At 40.0% G+C, this 12,586-nt stretch overlaps 1 protein-coding gene across 1 annotated transcript in view; it reads right to left on the bottom strand.

The window, feature by feature from the left end:
- Positions 1-10,635, bottom strand: part of itga3a (integrin, alpha 3a) — a 42,504-nt gene extending 31,869 nt beyond the window's left edge. Inside the window, exon 1 of the mRNA XM_084111590.1 lies at positions 10,312-10,635. Coding sequence (XP_083967716.1) covers positions 10,312-10,502 — 191 coding nt within the window. The 5' untranslated portion in view covers positions 10,503-10,635. The remainder of the gene's footprint in view (positions 1-10,311) is intronic.
- Between the last annotated feature and the right edge of the window lie 1,951 nt (positions 10,636-12,586).

Here is a 12,586-nt window from a genome sequence, read left to right as displayed (position 1 = left end):
TACAATTTGTTACAAGTTACCGTATTCAATTTGCTAACCTTTTGTTTTCTTCCCAGCGTGTTCGCGTAGCTCACGTTCATGTTTTCGAGAGATGTGTCTTTTGAGATGTCTCCACATTCGTTTTCTTGTACCACATTATCATTGTTAGTTAGTTTTATTATATTAATAGTAGCCTACACCTGTGTGACTTCTCATTTTCCTTTTTGAAGTAGCCTACTTTTTGAACTCCATTATTGAGCCGAGTTTTGACTGAAAATAGTCTACTGTTGATGACTATGCAAGACAGATGGATCCTGGTTTAAGTTTGACTGAGCATGCTTCAGACTCGTGGTGTGAGCTGAGCGAAATTGGAGCGGGAAATAAGGCGACGCTCCGTCCTTTTAAAAATGCCGCTCTGCGCTCTGTCCAAGATCCGCCTGCTCCCGCTCCCCGCTCGCTCCCGCTCCACTCCGCTCACATGCTCTGATGTGTATGTATCTATCTTATTATTTGCCAATGCATTATGTTAAGTGTTTTATGTTTAAACGTCGAATTGCAGATAACTTAAGGATCGTTTTGAGACACTCCTACTGGCTGTGATGGTTCTTGAATGTCTTCTCACCCACACCCAAGAAAATGTTTGTACATCATATTGCCAAATTTTAGAAGAGTCTCTTTGATAATTCTGCCCAATTGGATGGAGCTGTAACCAGTGTGCATGAGGTGTCGACCCAAAGACGGGTAAGATTCTCCAGTGGCCAGAGGGGGACAACCTAAGGCAGGGCTTCACCGCCACTGGGCACTTCCACTAGGGAAGGGAGGTGTAATCTGTGAAGGGAGTGGATGTGATGCTTCTTTTGGGCCAAGAGCATCAGAGAGGGGACTGTAAGAAATTGTAGTCTGCCTCGACCCAGATTCCACTCCTAAATATATTTTAGAATGAGCTCGTCCCCAAAATGGCTTAATTATCATAGAGATTAAGGCAGTCAAGTTATATTGTTTCTTGACCATTTGGGTTGATCACATCCTGAGCAAATGGTAGTCAATTGTAGAATGGGACTGGGTGTGGGACACAGAGAACCTTCTCAGACAATTGGGTGTCAAAACTTCATTAAAATACAGACCACAGCTGTTACAATAAGGGCAACTTAATTTACATTAAGAGTTGTAAACTGTAACAGGATAAAAGGTTTAAGATTTGGATGTTCTGGGTTCATTCTGACGCTGGTGAACCCAAGGTGCTTTGTGTACCTTGCCACTGCTATGCTGTAATAAACTTCATTTTTGAGATCTTCGACGTCCACATAATTTTTTCTTACAACACGCTACATTATGGCCAAGCATGCACCCTTAAAATAGCATCTGAACGCGCCACTGAAAACGCGGTCTGCGTTTTTCCTGGTCTGTGGCGGAATTGTTTTCTGGAACTGGAAAATAGCACCAGGGAACGTTTGCGCCGGAACACGCCTCCTCTTTTTGCTGAACCGCCCCCGGAAGCACAAGTTCATTTCCTAATTTACCGACGTGCATCTGTGGAGGGAAAAGTCTGCTGTGCGTCGGGTGCAAAATAGGAATGATACATGCGTCGTTGTACAAAGTCAATTGCGCAAGATAGGGCCCTGAATGAGACTTCACACTTTTGTTGATTATTATGGGAGTGTTCTAGTCTTGTCACATGACTTACTTGTAGACATGGTCTAAGTCTTGATGAATGGGCATGCATGCTCGCAAACAACCAGTGTTCCCACACCTTGGTTAACTTCAAATTCAAGGACCTTTCAAGGACTTTCCTGGTCCAATACCGTCAAATTCAAGGACTTAAAGGAACACGCCGACTTTTTGGGACTTAAGCTTATTCACCGTATCCCCCAGAGTTAGATAAGTCCATACATACCCTTTTCATCTCCGTGCATGCCGTAACTCTGTCTGCCGCACCCACCGCTAGCCTAGCTTAGCACAAAGACTGGAGGTAAACGGCTCCAGCTAGCATACTGCTTAGAGCCCTGCATGGGCCAAAAAATTCAGCCCTAACCAAGCCCTGGCCCGTGGTGTTCAAGCCCTAACCCAGCCCCAGCCCGACAACGTCTGCAATTTTTCAGCCCGAACCCAACCCCAGACCAACATCAATATCACTTTAAGCTCTCTCTGACGTGCGCTCTCTGATGCGCGCTGTCTCTGCTACACGCACACACATACACACACTACTAGGCAAAATTTTATTATAGGCCTTTACTATAGGCCTTTATATAACTACCACCACCGACAATTATGCCCACAAATATTAATAGGCTACATGTAGGCTACGTTGCTCATCATTCACTGTTTATTCGCGAGTGTTGTGAAGAAAAAGAATAGCATCCACTGTTGAAGGCTTCAGGCTCATTGTTTGTTGTGGTAATCAAATCAAAACTCTTTCAAAATGCAGCTTTTCCTGAAGTATTGGGAACTTTTTGTAACTCTCCACGCTCCAACTTCTCCCTGATGCTCTGCATGGTCAACTGTCACCTAATGCATTGCATGCGCGTCGCGTTACTCGCGTGATCGCATATTGCGTTGCATATTTATAATATTATCAATATAACATTATTTCATACAGTAGCCTGCGCTCTGTACGTATATTATGGGCATGATGAAAGGAGAGAAGCTAAATGAGCCCGAGTCCGACCCGAGCCCGATCTGTAAAAAAAAAATGGCCCGACTGCTCCCAATAAGTGACAAAATAACGCCAACATTTTCCTTTTTACATGTTGTGATTTGTATAGTAACAGCGTGTACAAATAACAAGGTCATGAGACACAGACATCTTCTAACCGTATACATACTGGTATAGAAGCACTGCTACTTGGGCGGAGTGATTTGCTCGCAGCAGCTGAGAAGCCCCGTGGTGAGGAGCAGAGAGTTGGAGTAAATCACTCCGCAGAAGTAGCAGTGCTTCGCCTTCTGAGAATATAGTTCCCAGTATATATATGGTTAGAAGATGGTTGTGTCTTATGTGACCTTGTTATTTGTACACGCTGTGACTATACAAATCACAACATGTAAATAGGAAAATGTTGGCGTTATTTTGTCACGTATTGGGAGCAGTATGCTAGCTGGAGCCGTTTACCTCCAGTCTCTGTGCTAAGCTAGGCTAGCGGTGGGTGCGTCAGACAGAGTTACAGCACGCACGGAGATGGAAAGGGTATGTATGGACTTATCTAACTCTGGGGGATACAGTGAATAAGCTAAATTCCCCAAAAGTCGGCATGTTCCTTTAATGTCGGGACACATTTCAAGTGAGAGCAAGGTTACATCGTGTTACCTTGTTAATACATTGTTACAATTTTGCGAGCATGAACGTCATGGCAATGTACAACACAAAGTACCTCACGCAGGAAACACTTAACGTAACGCATAAATGCGCATAACTACCATAAATCAAGCAAGCTAGTATGCATAGGCCACAGAGTGTTAGCGAAATAACACATTAGCGGACCGGAGGGAATAATATGGATTTGTTTTTTAGAAAACTTCTTGCACAAAATAAATTCAAGCACTTACAAGGACCTGTATCTATGTATGTTTATTTTCTAAAACTTTCCAGGGCCTTGGCATTTTTTTTTTCCAGATTCACAAACTTTCAAGGATTTCAAGGACCCGTGGGAACCCTGAAACAACATTAGCAATAATTTAACACATTGCCAAGTTTTGCTACAGTATGTAAAAGACCACTAAGTACCAATTCAGGCAAAGCTTTTAAATATCTGCTCAAGTGAGTTTTATCTATTTCACAGTATGCATATGTGTTTAGAGTTAGACAGATTACAGACTTTCTGACACCTACAGCTGTGAACCGGATAACCACAGCTGCTAATGAAAGAAGTGCCAGACAACCTAAAACAGACAGGAAATCACACAGGAAATTCAAATCACAAATACAGCAGCATATGTTTGGCTTAAATTTAGAACTTTCAGGAAAAGTTGCAGTGTGCAGCAGTTTTCAATGGGGCAGAACACTTTACTGCAGATACATGAATTGAACAATTATAGAACAGTTTGTTTTGCGGCCGTCTAATCTGAATGGCCAAGCAGCGCATCAGTGTGCACCAAAGGTGAGCAAACTGGAAATGACCAAACAGTTCTAAGAAATGTGACATCTTAGATAGTCTCGTCTATGCTCCATTTAGCCAAGGCTGCAAAACCAACACCATTACAAATATGGTAGAACGATCACTTCTACTTCTCATTATACCAGATAAGAAGAACTCAATGTTGCAAGTGCAACAAAAACTATTTACTCTCTCTTTTCCAGCACTTTAGACATGGTTGCTCTTTTGACCTTAAAGAAGATTAAGTAAAATAGTCAGACGCCGTGGTATAACTAGCACACTCAAACCCTCATGAGCAGCCCGAAAACAAAGAAAGGAGCAGCTGGAAGTAGGGCTGGACGATTTTGGCTAAAATCATAATCGCAATTAATCGAACAAGTTACCTCGATTACAATTATTGAACGATTATAAAAAAAAAAAAAATGTCTCATGTCACTGAAAGAGTGCATAATCCTATCTTTGTGATTCTAAAATAAGGAAACACACAGATAGCTATTAATGCTTATTTATTAAATATTTCAAACAATTGAATCAAATGCACTGTTTGCACTGTTCATATTCGGTAATGTGATTGTGCTCCAAGTGTTGAAACAGATTGGTGGTATTACCTTTGGTCACTATAACTGCAGTGTTTGCATTTGACTTGAGTTTGTTCAGTGTCGTCTTTATTGAAGCCAAAATGTGTCCAAACGACGGACACTGTGGGCCCTATTTTAACGATCTGAAACGCAAGTGTCAAAGCGCAAAGCGCAAGTAACTTTGTGGGCGGGTCTCGGCGCTGTTGCTATTTTCCCGGCGGGATAAATGGCTCTTGCACCTGGCGCAAATCTAAAAGGGGTTGGTCTGAAGTAGCTTCATTATTCATAGGTGTGGTTTGGGCGTAACGTGAAATAAACCAATCAGAGCATCATCTCACATTCCCTTTAAGAGCAGACGCGCTTTTTCCTTGGCGTATTGCTATTATAACGGCGGATTTGGGTCACCCAATCTATTGTTTGTAATAATATGATTTGCAAAAATGAAAACTGCTGCTTCTGTGTAGATTAGAGAATCAAAGTGTATGCGCGTTGTGCACGCAATACATTATGGTCAAGCATGCGCCCTTAAAATAGCATAATGAACAACGCGCAACGCGCCACTGACTTTAGACTAGGTTTTTTCTGGCCAGTGGCGCAATTGTTTTATGGAACAGTAAAATAGCACCAGGGATTGTTTGCGCCGGAACACGCCTCCTTTTTTGCGCTGAACCGCCCAGGGAGCGCAAGTTCATTCCCTAGTTTAGCGACGTGCTTCTGTGGAGGGAAAAGCGCGCTTTGCGCGGGTGCAAAATAGGAATGAAACATGCGTCGGTGTACAAAGTCAATTGCACTGGGTGCAAGATAGGGCCCTGTGTGTTTCTTTGGTATAAGCGGCTCCGGCTGTTGCTGAGTTGACTGTGTTTGAGTTCTCCTCCATGTTGCTTCAATGTCGCAGACTGGACGGGGCGGAGTCACGTGACTACACACGCGGTAATATGTTTTAAGGGGAAAGTACATTAACACACAGTGGGCGGAAATATTAATAGGATTAAAAAAACGAAATAACCGACTTGGTAAAATTACGTCGGTTATAGGCTCTGAATTTCGGTTTCGATTACTTTTCGATTAATCATCCAGCCCTAGCTGGAAGGAAACAAAACTACAAGTATTTCGCATTTCGTGGAAGGAAAGTGTTACTGCATACAGAAAGGCCTTAAAAACTGCTAGTTCTGCTTACTTTTCATACAGTGGATAAATTAATGATTCAACTTCAGACATTTCCAAACAGCACAGCAGTAATGACATTAATTTCTTTACTTGCAAGATTGATTGATTCATTGATTGATATACAGATAAAAATATCACATTTCTATAATTCACATCTGTTAAAGGATTGTTAGGCTGCATCAATTAGGTCAACCGGAACCGGGAACACTTCCCGTAACACCAAATGTACTTGACGAATGGCATCTACGCTAATATTAGCGAGGTTACCATAGCCAGCCGGATCCGGGCCGTATATACAGATCAGATGGTGGATCTGCACCTAGACACAAGCACAATGCAGCCCAGAAAGTCAGCAGAGACCGTGTCTATTAGACAATCCCCTGTGAAGGCCTCGTCGACACAACAACCATATGAACAGATCGGCTTCGGCTCCATACCGGCAATCTGATCTTCAAGCAAAAGGACCTGGATGAATATTTGAATGCTACCTATCCCGATCTGCATTCTGACTTGTGATGCAGCCTGAATCATAATCACACCGTGTTCATTCGTTGACCAGAGAAGAACTGGCCACCCCGATTGAGCCAGGCTTCTCCCAAAACAATTTCTCCATTTTGTCACCTGATGGCGTTTGGGTTCCTTGCCACTGTCAACCCTGGCTTGCTTAGTTGGGGACACTTAATATTCAACAATATTATTGATCTGACTGTACTGACACTGTTATGAGAACTGAACCGATCCGGCAAATGACATATTTTTTTCTTTTTGCATAATTGCTTTATAGATTAAATGAATTCATTTATTAATTGATGATCTTTACAATGAAACTGAAACAACACTGAAATGACTTCAGCTGAACAACAGCCGAAATGCATTACTTTCCTGTTATCACTGTAAAAAAGTGCTATTTAAATAAAGGGGATTTGACTTGACAGTACTGTTAAATGTAGGCTAAGTTCTGTTTGCCATTAATTAATTTCTATATCTGAATCCATGATATAGCCCAAATCTGTTAACGCCTCACAAAACCAGAACACTGACAAAAAACTATAATGGAACAGGAACGAGACAGTACTGCAATAGAGGAACTGGGTCAGATAATGGAGAGAAACAATGTTATTTCCTCAACACCATGCAAATTTATATATGCATATATATATATATTATAGCCATTGCTCAACCCTGCACTCTTGAACAACTATATCAAGCCATTTTCAAAGTCATCCTGTGAGACTAACAGATTAAACAAAGAAAGTAGATGTACTTTTACTCTACCATTTACCCACTGCGACCTTATGCATCTTCTGACAGGATCGAGTCATCCATCATTCGCACGACTGAGGTCCAGCTATAGGCTGAACAACTGCAGCAAATGCTTAAAGCTTACATGGTAGCTTTAAGCATTTGCTGCAGTTGTTCAGCCTACAGCTGGACCTCAGTCATGTGAATTTCAGCCTGTGGTTTCCCAGAGAACTTAAACCTGATGAGTTGTGTGGTCTGTGGTCATGAAGATCTGAGAACTGCACTGAACTTTCAGCACACAGGCAGTGCTAAAGATGCAGTTCTGCTGCTCTAGCTAAAGCCACTGCTCGCTACATGAAGGAAACAGGTAATTAGTCTATGAGAGTGCATGAGACAAATGACCTAAGATCAGGCCACAGGAAGACAGAACACACAGGACGTCCTTGTGTGTCACTGAGCCAGTCCTTTATGTGTTCGACAAGATGATGAATGTCTAGCCAGTCCAATTAATATCATCGCGACTATCTCGGTTCTCAAATTGTCCTTTGTCAGTGCAGATAAGATCAGGAGGACCTCTGAACAGTTTATGCGTACATAAATCATAAACCGGGACAGGGAAGTATTTTCTCAATATGTGAAAGCAAACTCCTCCAAATTACGAATTAAAATCCTAACCCTTAGTACAAAAAGACTGATGTTTCCACAACAATTTAAGAGCTTTCTTCTCAATTTTAAATTAGCTCCAACCCTTGAAAGATACAGGGTAGCAGACAAATGCAGTGCTCTTCCTTTGAGGTTCAATGACAAGCAATCAGGAAGTCACCAGACAATTTATTTAGCAACACAGACAGCTTCACATTAGCTTGGGATGACTTCTCTAGGACAATGACAAGGGCAGAGACAAACACTGAATCTGTTTTTCCTTTGTTTGAACATTAGTCGCACTACAAATGACAAACAGCAAACATTTACACCACACTGCTTTTGAGAGTAAAACATTCATAGACCCCGGAGGGAAATGAGCCATCACTACTCTCTTGTGGGATAGTTTCTTACATCTGTTAACAATGAAGAGACATGTCATATGATTTATTTAGTCTGCTTTACTTCATTCTATGTACGTTGCGTGTCCTACTTGCAGTCGAATCAAATCATTATAAAATTAAATCAGACAATTTGATTATCTCTATTGTGCTTGCAGAAATCACAAACATATAGCATGAGACATGTTTTAAGATTGGATAGATTTGTGGTTTCACTTTGTATATTGCTTTAGGCCTTTAAATATAAGAGTCTTTAATGCGTTGTGGTTTTCAACATGTTTATCCTTGTGGCTCCTATGCTGATGACTAAATTGAAAAGTCAGGGTATTCTGTTATAGCACCATACTGTATATATCTGTCAGCAATTAACATGCTTCAGAAATACCTCTGTTTAAAATAAAAAGCCACAAAGCGCCAAAGTATTTTGCCTGAGCCACAAATTGTTGTTTTGCTCTGTTATGGTCACATTTATTGTTTATATGCTCAAATGCTGTCTTTATTTCATTTTTTTTTAAATTGGGCTGTATGTTACAAAGGGCCTTATATCCGTTCGTAAAAACAGCCTGCATGTGTGAGTCAATTCAGTAACACGGCTGGCTTTCAACTGTGGAATTATTATTTCCTGGGGATATGAAAAAGAAGCATTGAGTGCAAACCTGCACTTACTCACATTTTCTGCAAAGGTGGTGTTTTTCTACTCTTCCCACCGAGCATATTTATCAAAAATGTTATGTCACACTATAAAATTATTTTATAGCTGTTAGACTGCAGATAATATGATATTGTTGTTGAGTTCAGTCTTCTTGCATGCTAACTCACTGGAAGGCTCCGTACTAGATATTGCCTTATGAGGCTGGCAATACAGGTCTCACAGCACTCATAAGCTCCCATTCATTTAGAGAGAATCATAAATAAGTGAATTACAAAGCTAAATCTACTGCTTCAGTCATCAGCAAATGGGTCTCAGAGGAACTTGCCGACAACTGTAAATGGTCAGCTGGTTAGATATTTGACTACAGCAGGGGGTTATTGGTCAATGTGTACAACTCAGAAGGCCTTAACTAACATCTTATTTCGTTTATTTTCATTTATTCAGTTTTTATGCACATTTCACAGATGTTATTCCTGACCTTTTGGCCAGCAGTATCCATCAGGACTTTCATTCAGCACTACATTTCAGTATCAAATCTCAAACAAACTGTTGTCAAAACTAAATATTTAAGCTACAGTTTTTTAGAATAAAGGCGGCGAAGTTTGTTGTAGCAACCATAACGGCTATAAAACATTAGACAAGCAGGTGCATGACCTGCCCAGCCCCTGCAAGTGTGTCTCATATCCTCTTGTGAAATGGAGCTTTCGTGTTAATCATTTACCTGAGTTAATCGAGTTAATTCAATGGCACAAAAACTTAAACAAGAAGTTGACCAAAGCATTCAGACATGCACAATGTCACACATAACATTTTCATGATTTCATCTTCATATCATCAAGCCAGAAAAGAATGTAGTTTGCACACTGTAGTAGTCATAAGATGCAACTGTTACATTAAGGATCTATTTTTAATTACACCACCTATATTGTTTTACTTTACACCCTTAAAACGTTATTAAAATGACTTTTAAAGGAATAGTTCACCCAAAAATTTAAATTCTGTCATCGTTTACTCACTCTCAAGTATGCATTTCTTTCTTCTGCTGAACACAAAATATATTTTGAAGAATGTGGTTTACCCAACAGTTGATGGACCCCACTGCCTTCCATAGTATGAAAAAAAATGGGGTCCATGATCAACTGTTTAGTTTCCGACATTCTTCAAAATATCTTCTTTCGTGTTCTGCAGAGAAGAAATAAATGCATACAGGTTTGGAACAACTTGAGGGTGAGTAAAAAATGACCGAATTTTCAATATTGGGTGAACTATTCCTTTAATTCAAAAATGGAAAATATGATCATCATATAAAACAAATCATACATTCAGGTAACGTTTCGTATAAATCGCTTTTGAAATGTATTCGTGCATGACTAAATAAATCTGTGAAAAAATAGGCGTGATTGACCTACATAAGAATAACTTTACTGCTTTACTGCAATAAAACAACGTTAATGCAGAGATCAAACGCTCAACAGGTGCACGTCCGTGAGAAGATCTTGTTCTTCTTATGACATTTGACATGAGGTCAGGTAATTTACACTGAAATAAAATAATGTACTTACAGGTGTCTCTTCTCTCCTACGACCTGCTCGTGAAGTGCAACAGAAAGTCCAAACAAACTGCCTGCGTTTCCCTCTTTGACGACTGCATACTTCACATCCAAATTAAACGTTTGACAGCAACGAGCGGCGCTCAACACGAAAACCAAGACAACCGTGTTTTTACTGAGCCCGTGCCAGTAAAATACATTCATTTTTTCTAATAGTCTCTGCGAAGTTTTTGTTGAGCGAGACAGAAACAGAGAGCGGAGAAAGATGAGTGTATCAGGGTCTGAACAGGAGCGGATTTGTCAGACGCTGTGAACTTATTGTTCATATTCGTCATTCTTCCGGGATGTTGAAAACGTGCTAGAGGGCATTGAAATAATATAGAGCGCGCGGCCGCGGACACCTTCATAGAGGACGAACTTGCACATGCTAGATTACACTCACAGTTGCAATCTGTTGTAATGTCTAGAAAGGGGCTTTAGAAAACTTTTTTATATAGTCCCCTGTGGGACGCTCTCCTAAAATATATCATACATTTCAACAGACTTTGTACATGTTTTACTTTAATACTGTAAAGACAAACAACATGCTGTTTTTGAAACAGCTTTTGTTTTGTAATTGATAAATAGCCTACTAAATTATTAATCTATTTTACTGAAAAAAATAGCTTTATAAACCAGATAGGAAACATATTCATTTTCTATGTATGTTTTTACGAAAAAAAAAATCTTGAAAATATCTGCATTGCAAGGACGAAGAGAAAACATTTTTACAAGACTGCTGATATTGTTCATTTTAATGTTAAAAACTAGGGCTGACAATATAATAAAATAATAGTGATTCATCTTATGATTTCCATTTTTAGAAAGCAGAATGAAACAATAAAAATGTGAATTTACAGTCAATGTTCAAAATATTTTACACTTTTTTCCTTTATTTCCAAATTTTCCACTGATTCTGAAATACTAATGGAAATTATAGACTATCTCTCAAAAGCTAAATTGGGCATAGTCACCACATTCACATCATCATTATTTAAAATACTAGTGCAAAGTGCCCGTGCAAAATCAGTTTTGTGTGTTTTTAGTGATTGTTGGTTCAGTGTGTGCTCATTGTTACAATTACACAGCACAAGTTCAGTGACATTCTTATTTGTGCATGGTAGAAAGCAAATACTGATACTGACATAATGACATACAATAAATATGGAAAATTGAACTACACGATTGAGGGAGCAGGCTACACAGTGAACTCCGAGAAAACGCTATGCTTGAGCAAACAGTTTGTGTCTAGGGTACTACAAATGATGGCCCTGAAAGAGACTGTGAACACATTGAATAGGATATGTTTAGTTGGTGAATAGCAGGCTACTATTACACAGTAGCGATAACGTTAAGCGCACCAGAATAAAATATAATATTCAGAAATAAACAGTGTAGCTGACTTACAGATTCAGTTACCACCCACAAATGAATAAACGTGATTTTCAGGGAGCAGGCTACACAGTGAACTCCGAAAAAACTCTACGCTTGAGCAAACAGTTTGTGAATAGGCTACTACAAATGATGGCCGTGAATAAAATATAATATCCAGAAGTAAACAGTGTAGCTGACTTAATGTTTAATGTAATTGTTTAGCTGACATAAGGGGGGGTCGCACACCGGACGAGAAGCGCAGCTTCGAACACATTATTCTCTATGAGAGAATGTCCACACACCGGCGGCGCCATTCGGCGTCTGTCCGCGGTGCCCAGCAATGGCTCAGGACCTTGTTCAAAATCTTGTAAAGTGTATAGTAAAGTGTCCATCAATGCACACTTCAGAAACTCACCGGAAGAAGGTCCTCCGGGTACTTTTTGCCTACTCTTTAATGAGTACTGTGAATTCTGACATACTTCTTTTGTCATCTATGTTGCACTTAGCTATGCTATACTTAACTATGCACTTATACACTATGTACTTCTGCACCATGCAGGCTACTCATCCGTGTAGTTTATGAATTTTAAAGGGTAATTTTGTCAATTATTGTCCTCCTCTCCACTACGTAATTAAAGCTGCAACAGTTTAGTTCATGAAGTGTCCAACATTCCACACTGTGTTTTCCCCCCCTGTTAATTAAGTGCATCATCCAGGTATTAAAAGTGCAGTTTTTCTATGTGGAATTTTCAGTGTGAACACACTACTCGCACTATTTACACAAGAAAAAGAAAAAAAAACGTCATAGATATACAGCATAAGTAGGGGAGAGCGGGGCACAACGTAATGCGGGGCTAGTTGTAACACCCTTGTTT

Source organism: Abramis brama, assembly GCF_963993115.1.
Source record: "Abramis brama genome assembly, chromosome: 1".
Lineage (NCBI taxonomy): Eukaryota > Metazoa > Chordata > Actinopteri > Cypriniformes > Leuciscidae > Abramis > Abramis brama.
This window is presented reverse-complemented; position numbering and strand designations above follow the sequence as displayed.